This window comes from Molossus molossus, unplaced genomic scaffold (genome assembly GCF_014108415.1).
Source record: "Molossus molossus isolate mMolMol1 unplaced genomic scaffold, mMolMol1.p scaffold_m16_p_12, whole genome shotgun sequence".
NCBI classification, from domain to species: Eukaryota; Metazoa; Chordata; class Mammalia; order Chiroptera; family Molossidae; genus Molossus; species Molossus molossus.
This window is the reverse complement of record NW_023425347.1, coordinates 71,756,725-71,773,872: the sequence shown is the minus strand read 5'-3', so window position 1 is coordinate 71,773,872 and position 17,148 is coordinate 71,756,725. Positions and strand designations below refer to the sequence as shown.

General features: G+C 39.9%; 1 protein-coding gene across 1 annotated transcript in view; it reads right to left on the bottom strand.

Moving 5' to 3' along the window:
• The window catches only part of EIF2B3 (eukaryotic translation initiation factor 2B subunit gamma), a 124,641-nt gene that overhangs the window by 47,233 nt on the left and 60,260 nt on the right, over positions 1-17,148 (bottom strand). The window contains exon 6 of the mRNA XM_036255447.1: positions 6,817-6,928. Coding sequence (XP_036111340.1) covers positions 6,817-6,928 — 112 coding nt within the window. The remainder of the gene's footprint in view (positions 1-6,816; positions 6,929-17,148) is intronic.

Here is a 17,148-nt window from a genome sequence, read left to right as displayed (position 1 = left end):
GCCCTTAGTGGGAACCAAACCCAGGCCGACGCTCTAACTGCTGAGCCAAACCAGCCAGGGTGGTTTTATTGTTTTTAAAAAGGCATAACCACCCAGCTGGTTTGGCTCAGTGGATTGAGCATCATCCCATGGACTGAGAGGTCCTGGTTAGATTCCCTGTTAGGGTACAGGCCGGGGTTTCAGGCTGGATCCCCAGTGGGGGAGGGAGGGATCTGTAGGATGCAGCCAATCAATGTTCTCTCTCACACTAATATTTCTATCTTTCCCTTCCTTCCTCTGTAAAAATCAATAAAAACATATTTTTTAAAAAAGGCATAACCCCTAAGGACAAAGATTAGGAAAAGAGAGGACAGAAAAAAAATTTTGAAAGCTGGAAAGCAGAAGGATGGTGGTAACAGATTTAGCATATCTAAGAAAGCTGAAATCTAAACCAGTTATATGGAAAGCTGAGTAGCAACTTGACTTGTACTGCAGAAGTCCTGAAATGATCAGGAATTGGCTTAAGGAAAAGGCTTAAGGATGCTGACAAGGTGGGGGTGTTCTTTTACAAATAACCTATCTATATGACTTTATAGAAGTGAGAGTTAATATATAGAAAAATGAGAATAAAAGTTTCACTGCCTATGCTGGACAAGATATCCCAGGAAAGGTTCTTGATCCTGACTTCTATAAGTTCTTCTGCACTCCTTCCCCCAAAACTGCAAAATTAGAGAAGAAGCCCTTTAGGAATTTATGGCTGATTTGCAGCAATGGGGATATTAATTTAAATAAATAGTATTTCAAGACTTTCCATACCATTGGGAAAATAATCAAGAACGTAAATCCATGCCCTGGCCGGTTTGGCTCAGCGGTTAGAGCATAGGCCCGCGGTCCAGAGAGACCCGGGTTTGGTTCCCACTAAGGGCACGTATCTCAGTTGCAGTTTGTCCCTGGCCCTGGTTGGGTCGTGTGGGTGGCAGCCACTCGATGTGTACCTTTCATGTCGATGTTTCTCTCTCTCTCTCTCTCTCTCTCTCTCTCTCTTCTTCTCTCTCCCTCCCACTCTATGTGAACAAAAAATGAAAAAATGTCCTCGTGTGAGGATGAAAAAAATGAATGTATATCCATTTCTTATCATCTCATCCCAGAAATACAAATCTGGCCATGATCTTTGAGATTTAGTTCAAGTCCCTGTCTTCCCAGATATAAATGTCTAAACTTTCCAAGATTAAGGTGTAAACATTTTATTCCATTTTAAAGATATCCTTTAGAAGCTTGTTTTAATTTTTCATTACTCTTTCAGTAAAAAAACAACAACCTTGACTAGTATTCAAAAGAAAGCAACATAACACTGAAGAAAAGCTACATGATTTTCTTATTAAATATTTGGCACAAACACCTTTTACTTATGAATTATTAAAAACACATGTCTTTCAGAAATAAAACAGGAATTTTAGAGCTGGGGGTCTTTAAAGAACTAAGTCAATTTTAGTTAGGAAAACTGAGGCTTAGAGAAGCAAAGTGATTTGCTGAAGGTCATATTGCTGGTTTGTCTCAAGACTAAATGTCAAATTCTCTGGACTTGAATTTCCAGTGCCATGCTCTTTCTACCAGCAACATTCATTTCTACTGTTTGTAACACCTCTTCAAGTCAGCATCAAGTTAACACTTGGCAAAGGTTTTCTGCTTTCTCTAAATGCACTGAGGTAGTAAGAATCTGGGCCCATTAGAGTCGAGTTACCAGTACTACCTGATGACTAGACAGCTTGCTGGGGAGACTGCCTCTGTACCTGATTATAGGCTTAGCAGGACTCCTACTCCAACAGACGTGTTACACTGTCTCCCTTTCCAGGACCAAATATGCCTGAGGCCCAATAAGACAGAACATTCTTTTGCAATCAAGCAAACACTTCATTCTCTCTCAGAAAGGAGAAAACAAATGAGATGTACATTCCATCACCATTGTCCTTTTCTCCCACAACCACTGCAAAGGTAAGAAAACTAAGCAACAGGTTTCTGGCTCTCCTAGATATATATACACAAAGGCCTTTTTTCAAGATTTAGTGTTTGCCCAATAGAAACTATTTCCCATTTTTGGGAATTCCGTTTAAAAGAAGGACAGGAAGTATTAGATTCTCATATTCAAAAGTGTTTAAAAATCTGAATCTAATTAGCTTTTACCCACCATCTCACTGAGGCCAGAAGGAGCACAATGCCCCAGAGGGTCATACAAATAGGGGGAAGAACATTTTATTGCTTATTTATCCAGCCAGCTGCCCTATTCCAACTATACTCCAAAGATCCTGAATCACTGGGATGTAGATTACAAGTTAGAAGAGTAGAGGGAAAAGCCTGCCAACAACCAAAAATGCAATCTAGTCTTAGGAAACCAGTAGAAGATCTGGTCTTAATGGCCTCAGTGCCTACCCAAGACCCCAAGCCCAACAGCTCGTAGGGAAAAATACACCTCCATTTTCTCTTCATTTTCACCTTACCCCTGGCCATGTCTATCTTCTTTGCTCCCATCATTCACAAACCTACCAGGGATTGAGCTGCAATCTGGTCATGTCCCCTGACTGTGAATCGAACCAGCAACTTCTTGATGCATGGGTAGACACTCAACAACTGAGCCTGGCTAGGCTTAATCCCCATTTTTTGCATTATACTGCCAACCTCATTTATGTTTGGTGTTCTAAGCCAGAGATCTTCTATTTGAGAATAATATCCAGTCTCTTGCTGGAATTGTGAGGTTTGAAAGAGGAAATTTGAGGATCTAACTACTTTTTGGACAAACTTTAAAGTGATCCTGTTTTTAGCCTAACTTCTAGATTTACCTTGGTGCTGTTGAATCTCTACTCTTTTATGAGTTTTGTAGTACAAATCAGTTTGCATCTTAGCTTTCCTCTCCGCTAACTTAGCATTCAGCTTTCTCAGGTATGTTACACTGTCCTGCTTTCCTTCTTCTAAACTTTTTTGTTGTTGTTTCCTTTTTCATGTTCTTTCGTCTTCTGGATTTACACCTTCCTAAAATTCCTTTACTGTTGATTTAGTGGGTTTCAGAAGTCATATTTACTAGTCCTTCTATTTTTTTTTTAAGAATATTTATTTTTAGAGAGAGAGGAAGGGAGAAGAAACATCAATGTGAGAGCATAACATCGACCAGCTGCCTCCTGCATGCCCCCTACGGGGGATCGAACCTACAATCTGGGCCCGTACCCTGACCCGGAATCCAACCAGCAACTTCTAGTACATGGGATGAAGGCCAGTGAACTAAGCCACACTGGCCAAGGCTAGTCCTTTTTTTTTTTTTAAATCCTCACCTGAGGACATTTTTCTATTTATCTTCAGACAGAGAGGGAAGGAAGAAAAGAGAGAAAAACATCAATGTGAGAGGGACACATCAACTGGTTGCTTCCTGCACGGCCCTGACCAGGGTCAGGGATGAACTGTAACTAAGGTATGCGCTCTTGGCTAGAACCAAACCCACGACTCATTGGTCCATGGGCCGATGCTCTAACTGCCAAGCCAAACTGGCCAGGGTGCTAGTCCTATTTTTATATTAAAATCTTTAAATGAAATTACTTTACCAAGAAGTCCATATATCTTTGAATATGTCTTTTGGCCACCTGGTCAGTTATTTATTTCAGAGACATCAATTATATTGAATTATTTTTGTGTGTTATTTCAATTAGATTCTCTGTAACTTTTTTGTTTGTTTGTTTGTTTGTTTTTTTGGTGGTACGTGCCCCTAGCGGGAACTCTCTGGTCCACAGGCCGATGCTCAACCGCTGAGCCAAACTGGCCAGGGCTTTTCCGTAACTTTTAATCATTTTCCTTTTCATCTCAATCACTGAATATCTCAAACCTTTCCTTTATGTCAATAATTTGATTTTCATTGGTGTCTACTATCTGTTATTTTAAAATTTATTAGTTAATTCTGTAATTAAGTTATTTGGTCCTCAATTTATTTTCTTAGTTCTATATACTCTTTTATCTCATTTTATTGTTTTATCATCTTATCACTAAAATTTTATTTATTAAATCTACATTATTTTATTTTATTTTTTTTATCCTCACCCGAGGACATTTTCCCACTTCTTTGTTCAGGTAGAGTGGGAGGGAGAGAGAGGAACAGAGAGAGAGAGAGAAACATCGATGTGAAAGGAACACATTGAGTGGCTGCCACCCGCATGACCGACCAGGGCCGGGGACAAACTGCAACCGAGGTACACACCCTCAGTGGGAACTGAACCCGGGTCTCTCAGGACCGCAGGTCGACGCTCTAACCGCTAAGCCAAACTGGCCAGGGCAAATCTACATTATTTTTGTTGTTAATCCTCACTGGAGGATATTTTGCCATTGATTTTTAGATAAAGTAGAAGGAAGGGAAGGAAAGAGAGAAACATCGATGTGAGAGAGACATTGATTGGCTGCCTCCTGCAAAACTCTGACCTCAGCTAGGGATTGAACCTGCAACTCAGATACATGCCCTTGACCAGGAATCAAACCCACGACCTTTCTATCTGTGGGCTGATGCTCTAACTGCTGAGCCAAACCAGCCAGAGCGAAATCTACCTTTTTTTTTTTTTAAATATTCACCTGAGGATATATATTTTTTAATCCGCACCCGAGGACATTTTTCCATTTTTTGTTCAGGTAGAGTGGGAGAGAGAGAGAGGAACAGAGAGAGAGAGAGAAACATCGATGTGAAAGGAACACACCGAGTGGCTGCCACCCGCACGAACGACCAGGGCCGGGGACAAACTGCAACCGAGGTACGTGCCCTTAGCGGGAACCGAACCCGGGTCTCTCTGGACTGCAGGCCGAGGCTCTAACCGCTGAGTGGAACCGGCCAGGGCACCTGAGGATATTTTTACATCTATCTCCAGATAGAGTGGGAGGGAGAGTCAAAGGTGGGGAGGGGGGAGAAAGAGAGAGAGAAACACATCGATTGGTTGCGTCCTGTACGAATCCGACCAGGGCCGGGACTAAACTGCAACCAAGGTACGAGCCCTTGACTGGAATCAAACCCATGACTCTTTGGTCCACTGGCCAAGGCTCTAACTGCTGAGCCAAACCAGCCAGGGCTAAATCTACATTTAAAAATTTCATTTTATTTATTTATTTATTTTTAATCCTCACCTAAGAATATTTTTCCATTGATTTTTAAATTTTTTTTTTTTTTTTTTTATCCTCACCCGAGGATATTTTTCCATTTTTTGTACAGATAGAGTGGGAGGGAGAGAAAGGAGGGGAGAGAGAGTGAGAAACATCGACGTGAAGAGAAACATCGACGTGAAGGGACACATCGAGTGGCTGCCACCGCACGACCAACCAGGGCCGGGGACAAACTGCAACTGAAGTACGTGCCCTTAGCGGGAACCGAACCCGGGTCTCTCCAGACCGCAGGCCGACACCCTAACCGCTGAGCCAAACTGGCCAGGGCTAAATTTTTTATTAGATAGAGTGGGAGGGAGGGAAGGAGAGAGAGAGAGGGAAGAGAAATATCAATGTGAGAGAGACACATTGATTAGTTGCCTCCTACATGACCCTAACTGGGGCTGTGGATTGAACCTGCAACTAAGGTACATACCCTTGAAGGGGAATCGAACCCAGGACTCTTGAGTCCGTGGGCCGATGCTCTGTTCGAAATCTACATTTTAATGAGTTGTTTCATAGTTGTAGAGTTGTAAAGAAATTCTTTCTATTCCTTGAGTTTTTTTTTTCAGGATAGGCCCTTTGTCTTTTGCAGGGCATTTTTCTTGCTTTCATTTTTTTTTGCTATATGTTTGCACAGCTGCATGCTGATTCTTTTGGTCTTGTTCATGCTTGTTTTATTTGTTTTGACATAATTTAGATGAATTCTTGCTCTGGCTGGTGTTGCTCAGTGGTTAGAACGTCACCCTACCCACTGAAAAGTCTCAGATTTCATTCCTTCCTGGTCAAGGGCATGTACCTGGGCTGCAAGTTCCATCCCAGCCCTGGTTAGGGCGTGTGCAGGAGGCAACCAATCTATGTGTCTCTCTTGCATCGATATTTCTCTCTCTCTCTCTCTGCCCCCCATTCCTCCATCCCTTCCACTCTCTCTAAAAATCAATGGAAAAAAAAAAATATCCTCGGGTGAGGATTAACAAAAATTAAAAAAAAAAAATTTAAATGTTGTATAGACATACAATGAAATATTATGCAGCCTTAAAAAGGAAGGAAATTCTAGCACATGCTACAATATGGATGGACCTTGAGGACAATAGACAAAATGAAGTAAGCTAGTCACAAAAAGACAAATACTTTATAATTCCACTTATATGAAGTACCTAAAGCAGTCAAATTCATAGAAACAGAAAGTTGAATGGAAGTTACCAGGGCCTGCTGAGGAGAGGAGAAGAGTTGTTGTTTAATAGATACAAACTTTATATTTGCAATGAAAAAGTTCTGGAGATCTGTTTCACAACAATGTGAATATACTAACATTACTAAAATATATACTTTAAAATGGTTAAGATAGTAAACTCTACGTTGTGAGTTTAACCACAATTTTTAGAAAAAGGAAGTTCTATAACATTGTCAGAAAAAGTCTTGTTCCCTGTTCTCCCCACAGCTGCTTTGCCCCACTCCTATGCAGGATTTGACTCTTCCTTGGCAAGAAAAGACACAGGGAAAAGCTAAGCTTGTGTGGTGAAGGAAAGTTTTCATTTATCTCATGGGAAAACATTCACATACTTTTGTTAATTTCACACAGTATAATCTAGTTTTCATTCCCTCTTTCCCATCCACTGGGTGGTTTTATTTTGTTTTAAGACAAGAAGAATTGCCAAGAAGAAAAACCCTAGGGCTTACTTCTGCAGGATGGATCCCTTAATGACCAGCTCTTCATCCAAGTCCGCTTCATTTGCCATGAAGAGAAGCCTCTTTCCTGTGCTGTCCACTCCAATGAAGTCACGCTGTTCCACTGAATTATATAAAAGAAGGGAAATCAAATAAAGACATTTGCCTTGCCTGTATGACTAAGTCAGGGAACAGGTTTCTCTTGGAACCAAATACAGAACTGGGTGTTATATAGCACATACTCACTACAATGTTTAAAACACAGGCAGTCAGATTTTTTTTTATTGCTCTAAAGGATGTTATTAGGTTAACTGTGAATTTTGAATAAGTTCTATAGACTAAAGTACTATGTCAATGTAAACTTCCTATTTTAAGAGATCTGTCCTTTTTCAGGGGGTGTGGAGGATGAGGGGAAAGAATACACATTCATGTATTTAAAGGCAAAGGGAATGATGGTGCCAGCAGTCTATACTCAAATAGCTCAGAAAAATAACAACTGTATATACATTGTATATGCATATGATATTGAATATATATTATGAGAGAGAGAGAATGATAAAGTAAATATTAACAGTTGGGGAATTTGGGTGAAGGATATAGGCATTTTTTATCCTTTATTGATTTTACAGAGAGAGGAAGTGAGTGGGAGAGAGATAGAAACATTGGTGAGAGAGAACACTGATTGGTCGCTTCCTGCATGCCTCCAACTGGGGATCAGGCCTACAACCTGGACATGTGTCCTGACTGGGAATCAAACCGGTGACATCTTGGTGTACGGGTCGACGATCAACCACTGAGCCACACCGGCTAGACTATAGAGGTTCTTTATACTATTCTTATAACCATTCTGTAAATTTGAAATTATTACTATTTTTTAAACTCATCTTTATTGTTGAATGTATTACAGATGTCCCCCCTTTTTTCCCAATTGACCCCCTTCTCCCCATTCCAGCCCCTCTCCTGCCTTCCCCACACTATTTTCAGTGTCCATTGGTTATGCAGTTTTTGAAATTATTTAAAAAATAAAAAGCTAAGAAGTTGGTGGATATGTTAATTAAATTGTAGCAATCACTTAACAATATCTACATATACCAAAATATCACCTTGTAAGCCTCAAATATATATAATTTTTATTTGTAAAGAATAAAGAGCCCAACAGAGTAGCTGATTGCATAAGAAAGCATGACTCATCTATATGTTGTTTACAAGAGACCCACCTCACAACAAAAGACTCACATAGATTGAAAGTGAAGGGATGGGAAGGGAAAAAAATCTTCCAAGCAAACGGAAAAGAAAAAAAAGCTGGGGTAGCAATACTCATATCTGATAAAAACAGATTTCAGAATGAAGGTCATAATTAGAGACAAAGAAGGCCACTACATAATATTGAAAGGATCTATCCAACAGGAAGATATAATCTTGATTAACATATATGCACACAATATAGGAGCACCAATATATATTAAAAAACTTCTGGAGGACTTCAAAGGAGAAACAGATAGCAATACAATCATAGCAGGGGACTTCAACACCCTGCTGACATCGCTGGATAGATCTTCTAGACAAAAAATTAGCAAGGAAACAGAGACTCTAAATGAAGCACTAGACCAAATGGATTTAATAGATATCTATAGAGAACTACACCCCAAAACTACAGAATTCACATTCTTCTCAAGTGCACATGGGACATTCTCAAAGATAGACCACATGTTAGGGCACAAACTAAGTCTCTACAAGTTCAAGAAGACTGAAATCATATCAAGCATTTTCTCAGATCACAATGGCATGAAACTAGAAATCAATTGCAAGAAGAACATACAAAGACATTTGAACACATGGAAGCTAAATAGCATGTTATTAAACAATGAATGGGTCACCGAGGAGATCAAAGAAGAAATCAAAAACTTCCTGGAAACCAATGAAAATGAAGACACAACAACACAAAATCTATGGGATGCAGCGAAAGCAGTTCTGAGAGGGAAGTTCATAGCACTACAGGCCTACCTCAAAAAAGAAGAAAAATCTCTAATAGACTATCTAACTTCACAACTTAAAGAACTAGAGAGCAAACAAAAAGAAAACCCCAGAGCAAGTAGAAGGAAGGAAATAGTAAAGATCAGAGCAGAAATAAATGACATAGAGACCAAAAAAAAAAAAAAAACAATTCAAAGGATCAATAAAACAAAGAGCTGGTTTTTCGAAAAGATAAACAAGATTGATGGACCCTTAGCTAGACTCACCAAGAAACAAAGAGAGATAACCCAAATACACAGAATCAGGAATGAAAGAGGAGAGATAACAACTGAAACTACAGAAATACAAAAGATTGTTAACAACTACTATGAACAATTATATGGCAACAAATTCGACAATCTAAGCGAAATGGACAAATTTCTAGAAACACATAGTCTCCCAAAACTAGATCAGGAAGAGATAGAAAACTTGAACAGACCAATAACAACAGAAGAAATTGAAGATGTAATCAAGACTCTCCCAGCAAACAAAAGCCCAGGCCCGGATGGCTTCACGGGGGAGTTTTACCGAACATTCAAAGAAGAACTAATACCCATTCTTCTCAAACTATTTCAAAAAATTCAAGAAGGAAGACTTCCAAACTCGTTTTATGAAGCCAGCATAATTCTAATTCCAAAACCAGAAAAAGACACAACAAAGAAAGAAAACTACAGGCCAATATCCCTGATGAACATAGATGCCAAAATCCTAAACAAAATACTAGCAAATCGGATCCAGCAATACACCAAAAAAATTATCCACCATGACCAAGTGGGATTCATCCCAGGGACGCAAGGCTGGTACAATATTCACAAATCCATAAACGTGATACACTACATAAATAAAAACCACATGATAATATCAATAGATGCTGAAAAAGCCTTCGACAAAATCCAGCATCCATTTCTGATAAAAACGCTCAGCAGTGTGGGAATAGAGGGATCATATCTAGACATAATAAAGGCCATATATGAAAGACCTACAGCCAACATCATACTCAATGGGCAAAAACTAAAAGCATTTCCCTTAAGAACAGGAACAAGGCAAGGAGCCCCACTTTCGCCACTCCTATTTAACATAGTACTGGAAGTCTTAGCCACAGCAATCAGACAGGAAGAAAAAATAAAAGGGATCCAAATTGGAAAGGAGGAAGTGAAACTGTCATTATTTGCAGATGACATGATACTATACATAGAAAACCCCAAAGACTCCATCAAAAGTTTACTAGACTTAATAAATGAATTTGGCAAAGTAGCAGGACACAAAATTAACGTCAAGAAATCGATGGCATTCTTATACACCAATGATGAACTCACAGAAAGAGAAACTAAGCAAAAAATCCCATTTACCATTGCGGCAAAAAAATTAAGATACCTAGGAATAAACTTAACCAAAGAAATAAAGGACCTATTCGCAGAAAACTACAGGTCATTGAAAAAAGAAATAGAGGAAGATATAAAAAAGTGGAAGCACATACCCTGTTCATGGATTGGGAGAATTAACATCATTAAAATGTCCATAATTCCCAAAGCAATCTATAGATTGAACGCAATCCCCATCAAAATACCAACAGCATACTTCTCAGAATTAGAACAATTATTTCAAAAGTTCATATGGAACCAAAAAAGGCCTCGAATAGCCACAGCAATCTTGAAAAGGAAGAACAAAGTTGGAGGGATCACAGTACCAGATTTCAGGTTATACTACAAAGCCACTGTAATCAAAACAGCGTGGTACTGGCACAAGAACAGGCATATAGACCAGTGGAACAGAACAGAGAACCCAGAAATGGACCCAAGGCAATATGCTCAATTAATATTTGACAAAGGTGGCAAGAGCATACAGTGGAGTAAGGACAGCCTCTTTAATAAATGGTGCTGGGAAAATTGGACAGCTACTTGCAGAAAAATGAAACTAGACCATCAACTTACACCATACACGAGAATAAACTCAAAATGGATAAAAGACTTAAATGTAACTCATGAATCCATAAAAATCCTAGAAGAGACTGTAGGCAACAAAATTTCAGACATCATATGCAGCAGAATTTTTACTGACACATCACCTAAGGCAATAGAAACAAAGGAGAAAATGAACACATGGGACTACATCAAACTCAGAAGCTTCTGCACAGCGAAAGATACAATCATCAAAACGGAAAGGCTACCCACTGTATGGGAGAGCATAATTGCCAATGATATATCAGACAAGGGGTTAATTTCCAATACATATAGAGTGCTCATACAACTCCACAAAAGGAAGACAAAGAATCCAATTAAAAAATGGGCAGAGGGCCCTGGTCAGTTTGGCTCAGCGGTTAGAGCATCGGCTTGCGGTCCGGAGAGACCCGGGTTCGGTTCCCGCTAAGGGAATGTACTTCGGTTGCAGTTTGTCCCTGGCCCTGATTGGTCGTGCGGGTTGCAGCCACTCGATGTGTCCCTTCACGTCGATGTTTCTCTCTCTGTCTCCCTTCCTCTCTCTCCCTCCCACTCTATCTGTACAAAAAATGGAAAAATATCCTCGGGTGAGGATAAAAAAAAAAAGGCAGAGGAACTGAATAGACACCTCTCCAAACAGGACATACAAATGGCTAAGAAACATATGAAGAAATGCTCATCATCACTAATCATCAGAGAGATGCAAATTAAAACAACAATGAGGTATCACCTCACACCTGTCAGAATGGCCGCCATCAACAAATCATCAAACAACAAGTGTTGGAGAGGGTGTGGAGAAAAGGGGACTCTAGTACACTGCTGGTGGAAATGCAGACTGGTGCAGCCACTATAGAAAACACTATGGTGTTACCTCAAAAAATTAAAAATTGAACTTCCATTTGACCCAGTGATCCCACTTCTAGGAATATATCCTAAGAAGCCTGAAACACCAACCAGAAAGAATACATGTACCCCCATGTTTGTAGCAGCACTATTTACAATAGCTAAGATCTGGAAACAGCCCAAGTGTCCAGCAGTAGATGAATGGATAAAAAAGCTGTGGTACATATACACAATGGAGTACTACGCAGCTGTAAGAAAGAAAGACCTCTTATCCTCTGAGACTACATGGAGGGACCTGGAAATTATCATCCTAAGTGAAACAACCCAAACAGAGAAAGACAAGTATCATATGATCTCACTTATTTGTGGAATATAATGAACATAACAGTCTGAGGAAGGGGGTAGTCCTAGAGATGCGGAAATGGGATACAGACTGACAATCCCCTAAATAGGGGGGTGGTGGGGAAGAGATAAACCACAGAACTTATATGCATGTATGCATGAACAGTGAACATGGAAAATAAACTGGGGAAAGGGCAGGGAGGGAGGGGGAGGAGGAAATCAGTGGGGGGAAAAGGAGAAACATCTGTAACAATAATTAATTAATAATAAAAAAAAAAAAATTTGAACTTCTAAAAAAAAAGAAAAAGAATAAAGAGCCCAGCTGGTGTGGCTCAGTGGTCGAGCGCTGACCGATGCACCAAGAGGTCACCAGTTTGATTCCCAGTCAGGGCACATGCCCAGGTGGGAGGCATGCAGGATGCAGCCAATCGATGTTCTCTCTCATTGATGTTGCTATCTCTCTCTCCCGCTCCCTTCCTTTCTCTCTAAAAATCAATAAAGAAAAAAAATAAAAATAAAAATAATAAAGAAATGGCCCAGCTGATGTGGCTAAGTGGTTGTCTATCAGCCCATAGACCAAGAAGTCACAGGTTTGATTCCAGTAGGGGCACCTGCCTGGATTTCGGCCTCGATCTCCAGTGGGGGGCATGCAGGAGGCAGCCAATCTATGTTCTCTCCTCCCTTCCTTTCTCTCTAAAAAAATCGATAGAAACATATTTAAGCCCCCGGTGTGGCTCAGTGGTTGAGCTTCGACCCATGCACCAAGAGGTCACTGGTTTGCCCTGGCCGGTTTGGCTCAGCTGTAAAGAGTGCCAGCCTGCAGTCCAGAGAAACCGGGTTTGGTTCCTGCTGGGGGCACGTGCCTCGGTTGTGGTTTGTCCCCGGCCCTGGTTGGTCGTGCAGGTGGCAGCCACTCAATGTGTCCCTTTCGTGTCGATATTGCTCTCTCTCTCTCTCTCTTCCTCTCTCTCCCTCCCACTCTATCTGAACAAAAAATGGAGAAGTGTCCTCAGATGAGGATTAAAAAAAAAAGAAAGAGGTCACTGGTTTGATTCCTGGTCGGGGCATATGTCTAGGTTGTGAACCCAATTCCCAGTGAGGGGCATGCAGGAGGCGGCCAACTGCTTCTCTCTCATTGATGTTTCTCTCTTTCTCTCCCTATCCCTAAAAAAATCAATAAAGAGAAAAAAATTTTAAACGTATTTAAAATAAAAAGAATAAAAAGTAAATAAAAAGGTTTTTTTTTATCCTCACCCGAGGACAGTTTTGCATTTATCTTCAGTTAGAGCAGGAGGAAGAGGGGGAAAGAGAGAGAGAGAAACATCGATGTGAGAGAGACACATCTACTGGTTGCCACCCACATAACCCCAACTGGGGCCTGCGACAAACTGCAACCAAGGTACATGCCCTTGGCGGTAACTGAACCTGGAACTCTCTGGTCTATGGGCTGATGCTCTAACCACTGAGGCAAATCGGCCAGGGCAATAAAGTTTTAAAAGGAGGGGCAGTCAAGATACTGCTTTACCAGTTAAGTGGATGAACCACAAGCCCACCACATGACACAAAAAGAAAGCACAAGAAAGGATTTCTTTGTCAATAATCACTTAGGTCTGCTCATTGTGAAAATGGGAATAGCATTATTTAAGGACATCCAAATTCAACCAACATTAACTATATGTCTACTATGCACTAGATTTTATGTTGTGTATGGGAGCATTCAAAGAAAATAAGTACATACTTATTAAATGTACAGAGTTGTCTAGTAGACGGTGATTTTACAGGACGGCCTATTATTGCTGTATTCTGTGTTACATTTCTTCACCCCAACCACAGTATAAGCTCTCCAAATGCAGGCTTATGATTCCTTTGGATATAAATCCAGTGCAGTGTTGAACACTTAACAAAATCTGCTAAGAACTGTATAGTATCTATCTATAGCATACAAAAGCATTTTCACATAGAGGTGGCATATAGTTAAGAGAGCCTTTGAAGCCAAACCACTTGGGTATGAATACCACTTACTAGTTGTATGTCTTTGAGCCAGATACTAAACCTCTCTGTTTCTCAGTTTCATCTGTAAAGTGGGGATAATAGTGCCTACCTCAAAGGCTTGTTATAAAGACTAAATAAGTTAATACATCCTCTCATTTGATCCTCACAAAAATCAAATAAAGCAATGATTTAACAGCTCTTTGAAAAAGAGAAAGTGAAAGTTGAACTCAAGGAAAAATGTTATCTCTAAAGATGAATTTATCTGTCTCCCACTAACATGCAATGACTACCATATAATTAAACATGCTTCCCTGTCGGCGTCAGCTGCCTCTATACCTAGAACAAAACGTATTACTCAAGTGCATAATTAGCTCAGGGGATAAAACATTCATTTCTTTGGGTGGTCTCTGGTCATCTCATCATATGCAGTGTCTGAATCTGAATAAGGAGAAACTATCATAAAAAGTTATGTTATTTTTTTCACTATCTAAGATTAGTGAACTCCAAAGAAGGAAGGGTAAATATTGGCAATCTGATGGTAAGTTTTACAGAGACTTTCAATCAAAGCTACAAACTGCAGAGAGCCCGGCTGGTGTGGCTCAGAGGTTGAGCGTCAACCCTTGCACCAAGAGGTCACTAATTCAATTCCCAGTCAGGGCACGTGCCCAGGTTGTGGGCCTGATCTCCAGTGAGGGGTGTGCGGGAGGCAGGCGATCAATGTTTCTCTCTCATTGATGTTTCTATCTCTCTCTCCCTCTCCCTTCCTCTCTCTCTAAAAAAATCAATAAAAACATATTTAAATAATTTTTAAAAACTGCAGAGAATTTCAAATGCCATACAGCAGCTTTGATATACATCAATTAATTAATTAACTAATTAATTCATCCATCCATCCATTACATGAAAACTTGAGAACATAACAAAGTCTGAAAAGGTCTAATTATGAACCAATATTTTAAAAAGAAACACAGAGATGCTATTTTTTAATATAATTTGAAGTGCTTACCCTATCCAAGTCCCTAGGCCCACAAAAACCTTGAATTACTGAATGTCCTGGGAGCAATAATTTCTCACAAGTCAATTTTTCAGTTATGATGCACTTCTGTCACATTCTCCTCATTCTCATGCCCCACTTTTTGTATTTGCTTCTTTGTAACTACCATAGTAACTGGGACCTCAGAATATGATCCAAATTATAAGAACTTGGAAATGTTTCTACTCTGCTTTAACAAAGTGAATTTCACTTTGAAAGCAGGGTAGGTAACATTAGAATGTTCATCCTAAGAAGAAAAACCACACAAAAAATGTTAAGAAAGCAGTTAAAACTATAAAGTTCCATTTTTTAAAATTCTGTCATACTCAACTATTCATATATTTTAGTATTTATTTATTATCCTCACTTGAGGACATTTTTACATTTATCTTCAGATAGAGCGGGAGGGAGAGAGGGAGGAAGAGAGAGAGAAACATTGATGTGAGAGAGATACATCGACTGGTTGCCACCCACACAACCCCAACCAGAGCTAGGGACAAAATGCAACTGAGGTAGGTGCCCTTAGCAGGAACCAAACCCGGGCCTCTCTGGTCCGTGGGCCGACGCTCTAACCACTGAACCAAACTGGCCATGGCTTAGTTTTTATTTTTACTTTATTTTTACTTCTTTGAACCCTTCTGTTTCCTCTATAGTCATTTACTTATCCATTCATTCATTCAACTAATATATACGTTTGTGCACCTCCCCTGTGACAGGCATTATGTTTGCTATGTGGAGAGAGGCCCAAAAGTTTCAAAGAACTTAAAAAATGAGGGCAGCCTCTAGCTAACAGCTAGCTAGAAACAGATTCTCTGTCCAACAGTCCTTAGGGAACTGAAATTCTGTCAACAAACAAGTAAGCTTAGAAGAAATCCTTTCCTAGTTGAGTCTTTAGATGAGACCTCAGTCCTGGATGACACCCTGATTTCAGCTGTGTGAAACATTTTTGGATAATTACATCACTCTTTAAATCATGGACATATAAAACCTTGATAAAAATAAAAACTAAATTAAAAACAAAAAGAAGCCCAGCCTATGGAGGTGGAAGGTGTTCAAGTTTGAATTCTACCACTTATGACTGATGTGATCCTGAGCAACTATTCATAAAATGCTATTAGGCCATACATAAATGGATATAAAAACTTGGTAAATAACAAAACTACCTAGCTCCATTCGCTGGATTTTAGCTTGACAGCAAATCTTAATTATTTTCCCCCCATAGGGCTTAGTTTAGCACAGATTATATATACAGTATGTCCTAAATGCAATGATTACATCACAATATAATGCATTTGTAGGTCGGGGATCTGATTTCATATCCATTACCCTGTCTGCATATAAGTAAATTGCTTCCCTCTTTCTTTTTAAATATCGTGTTTTAAAATATATTTTCATACAACTGAGACATTAAATTGTTCCCTGTATTTTCCACATGCTCCTATTATTGTACTTATCACATTGTGACTGATGAATTCTAGGCACATTTGAACATATTTCTGAATACTATTTCTTCAATCACAAGAATTTCAGTTTTGGCTCTTGCTGGTGTGGCTCCGGTTTCTGAGCATCGTCCCATGCACCAGAAGGTCACTGGTTCAATTCCCAGTCAGGGCACATGCCTGGGTTGTAGGCTCAATTCCCTGTAGAGGTTGTGCAGGAGGCAACCAATCAATGTTTCTCTCTCTCTCTCTCTCTCCCCCCACCTTCCTCTCTCTAAAAAACAATAAAAACAGCTGTGGCTGGTTTGGCTGAGCGGTTAGAGTGTTGGCCCATGGACCAATAAGTTGTGGGTTCGATTCCGGTCAAGGGCACATACCTTGGTTGCATACCTGGGTTGTGGTTTGTCCCTGGCCCTAGTCGGGTCATGTGTGAGGCAACCAGTTGATGTGTCTCTATCACATCGACGTTTCTCTCTGTCTCTCCCTCCCTCCTACTCTATCTAATGCTAAATAGAAAAATATCCTCGGGTGAGGAATAAAATAAATAAATAAATAAATAAAAATATATCCTTAGGTAAGGATTAAAAAAAAAGAAAATAAATATGATCCCTGCTCTCATGAGCTTACAGTCCAGTAGAGGAGAGAGTAAATAAGAGGGCAGGGTTACCTATGCAGGCAAACAAAGGTATATAATTTCACATTAGAGGGTGAAGGAAGGCCTTGCTCAGAAAATAACTTGAAGGCT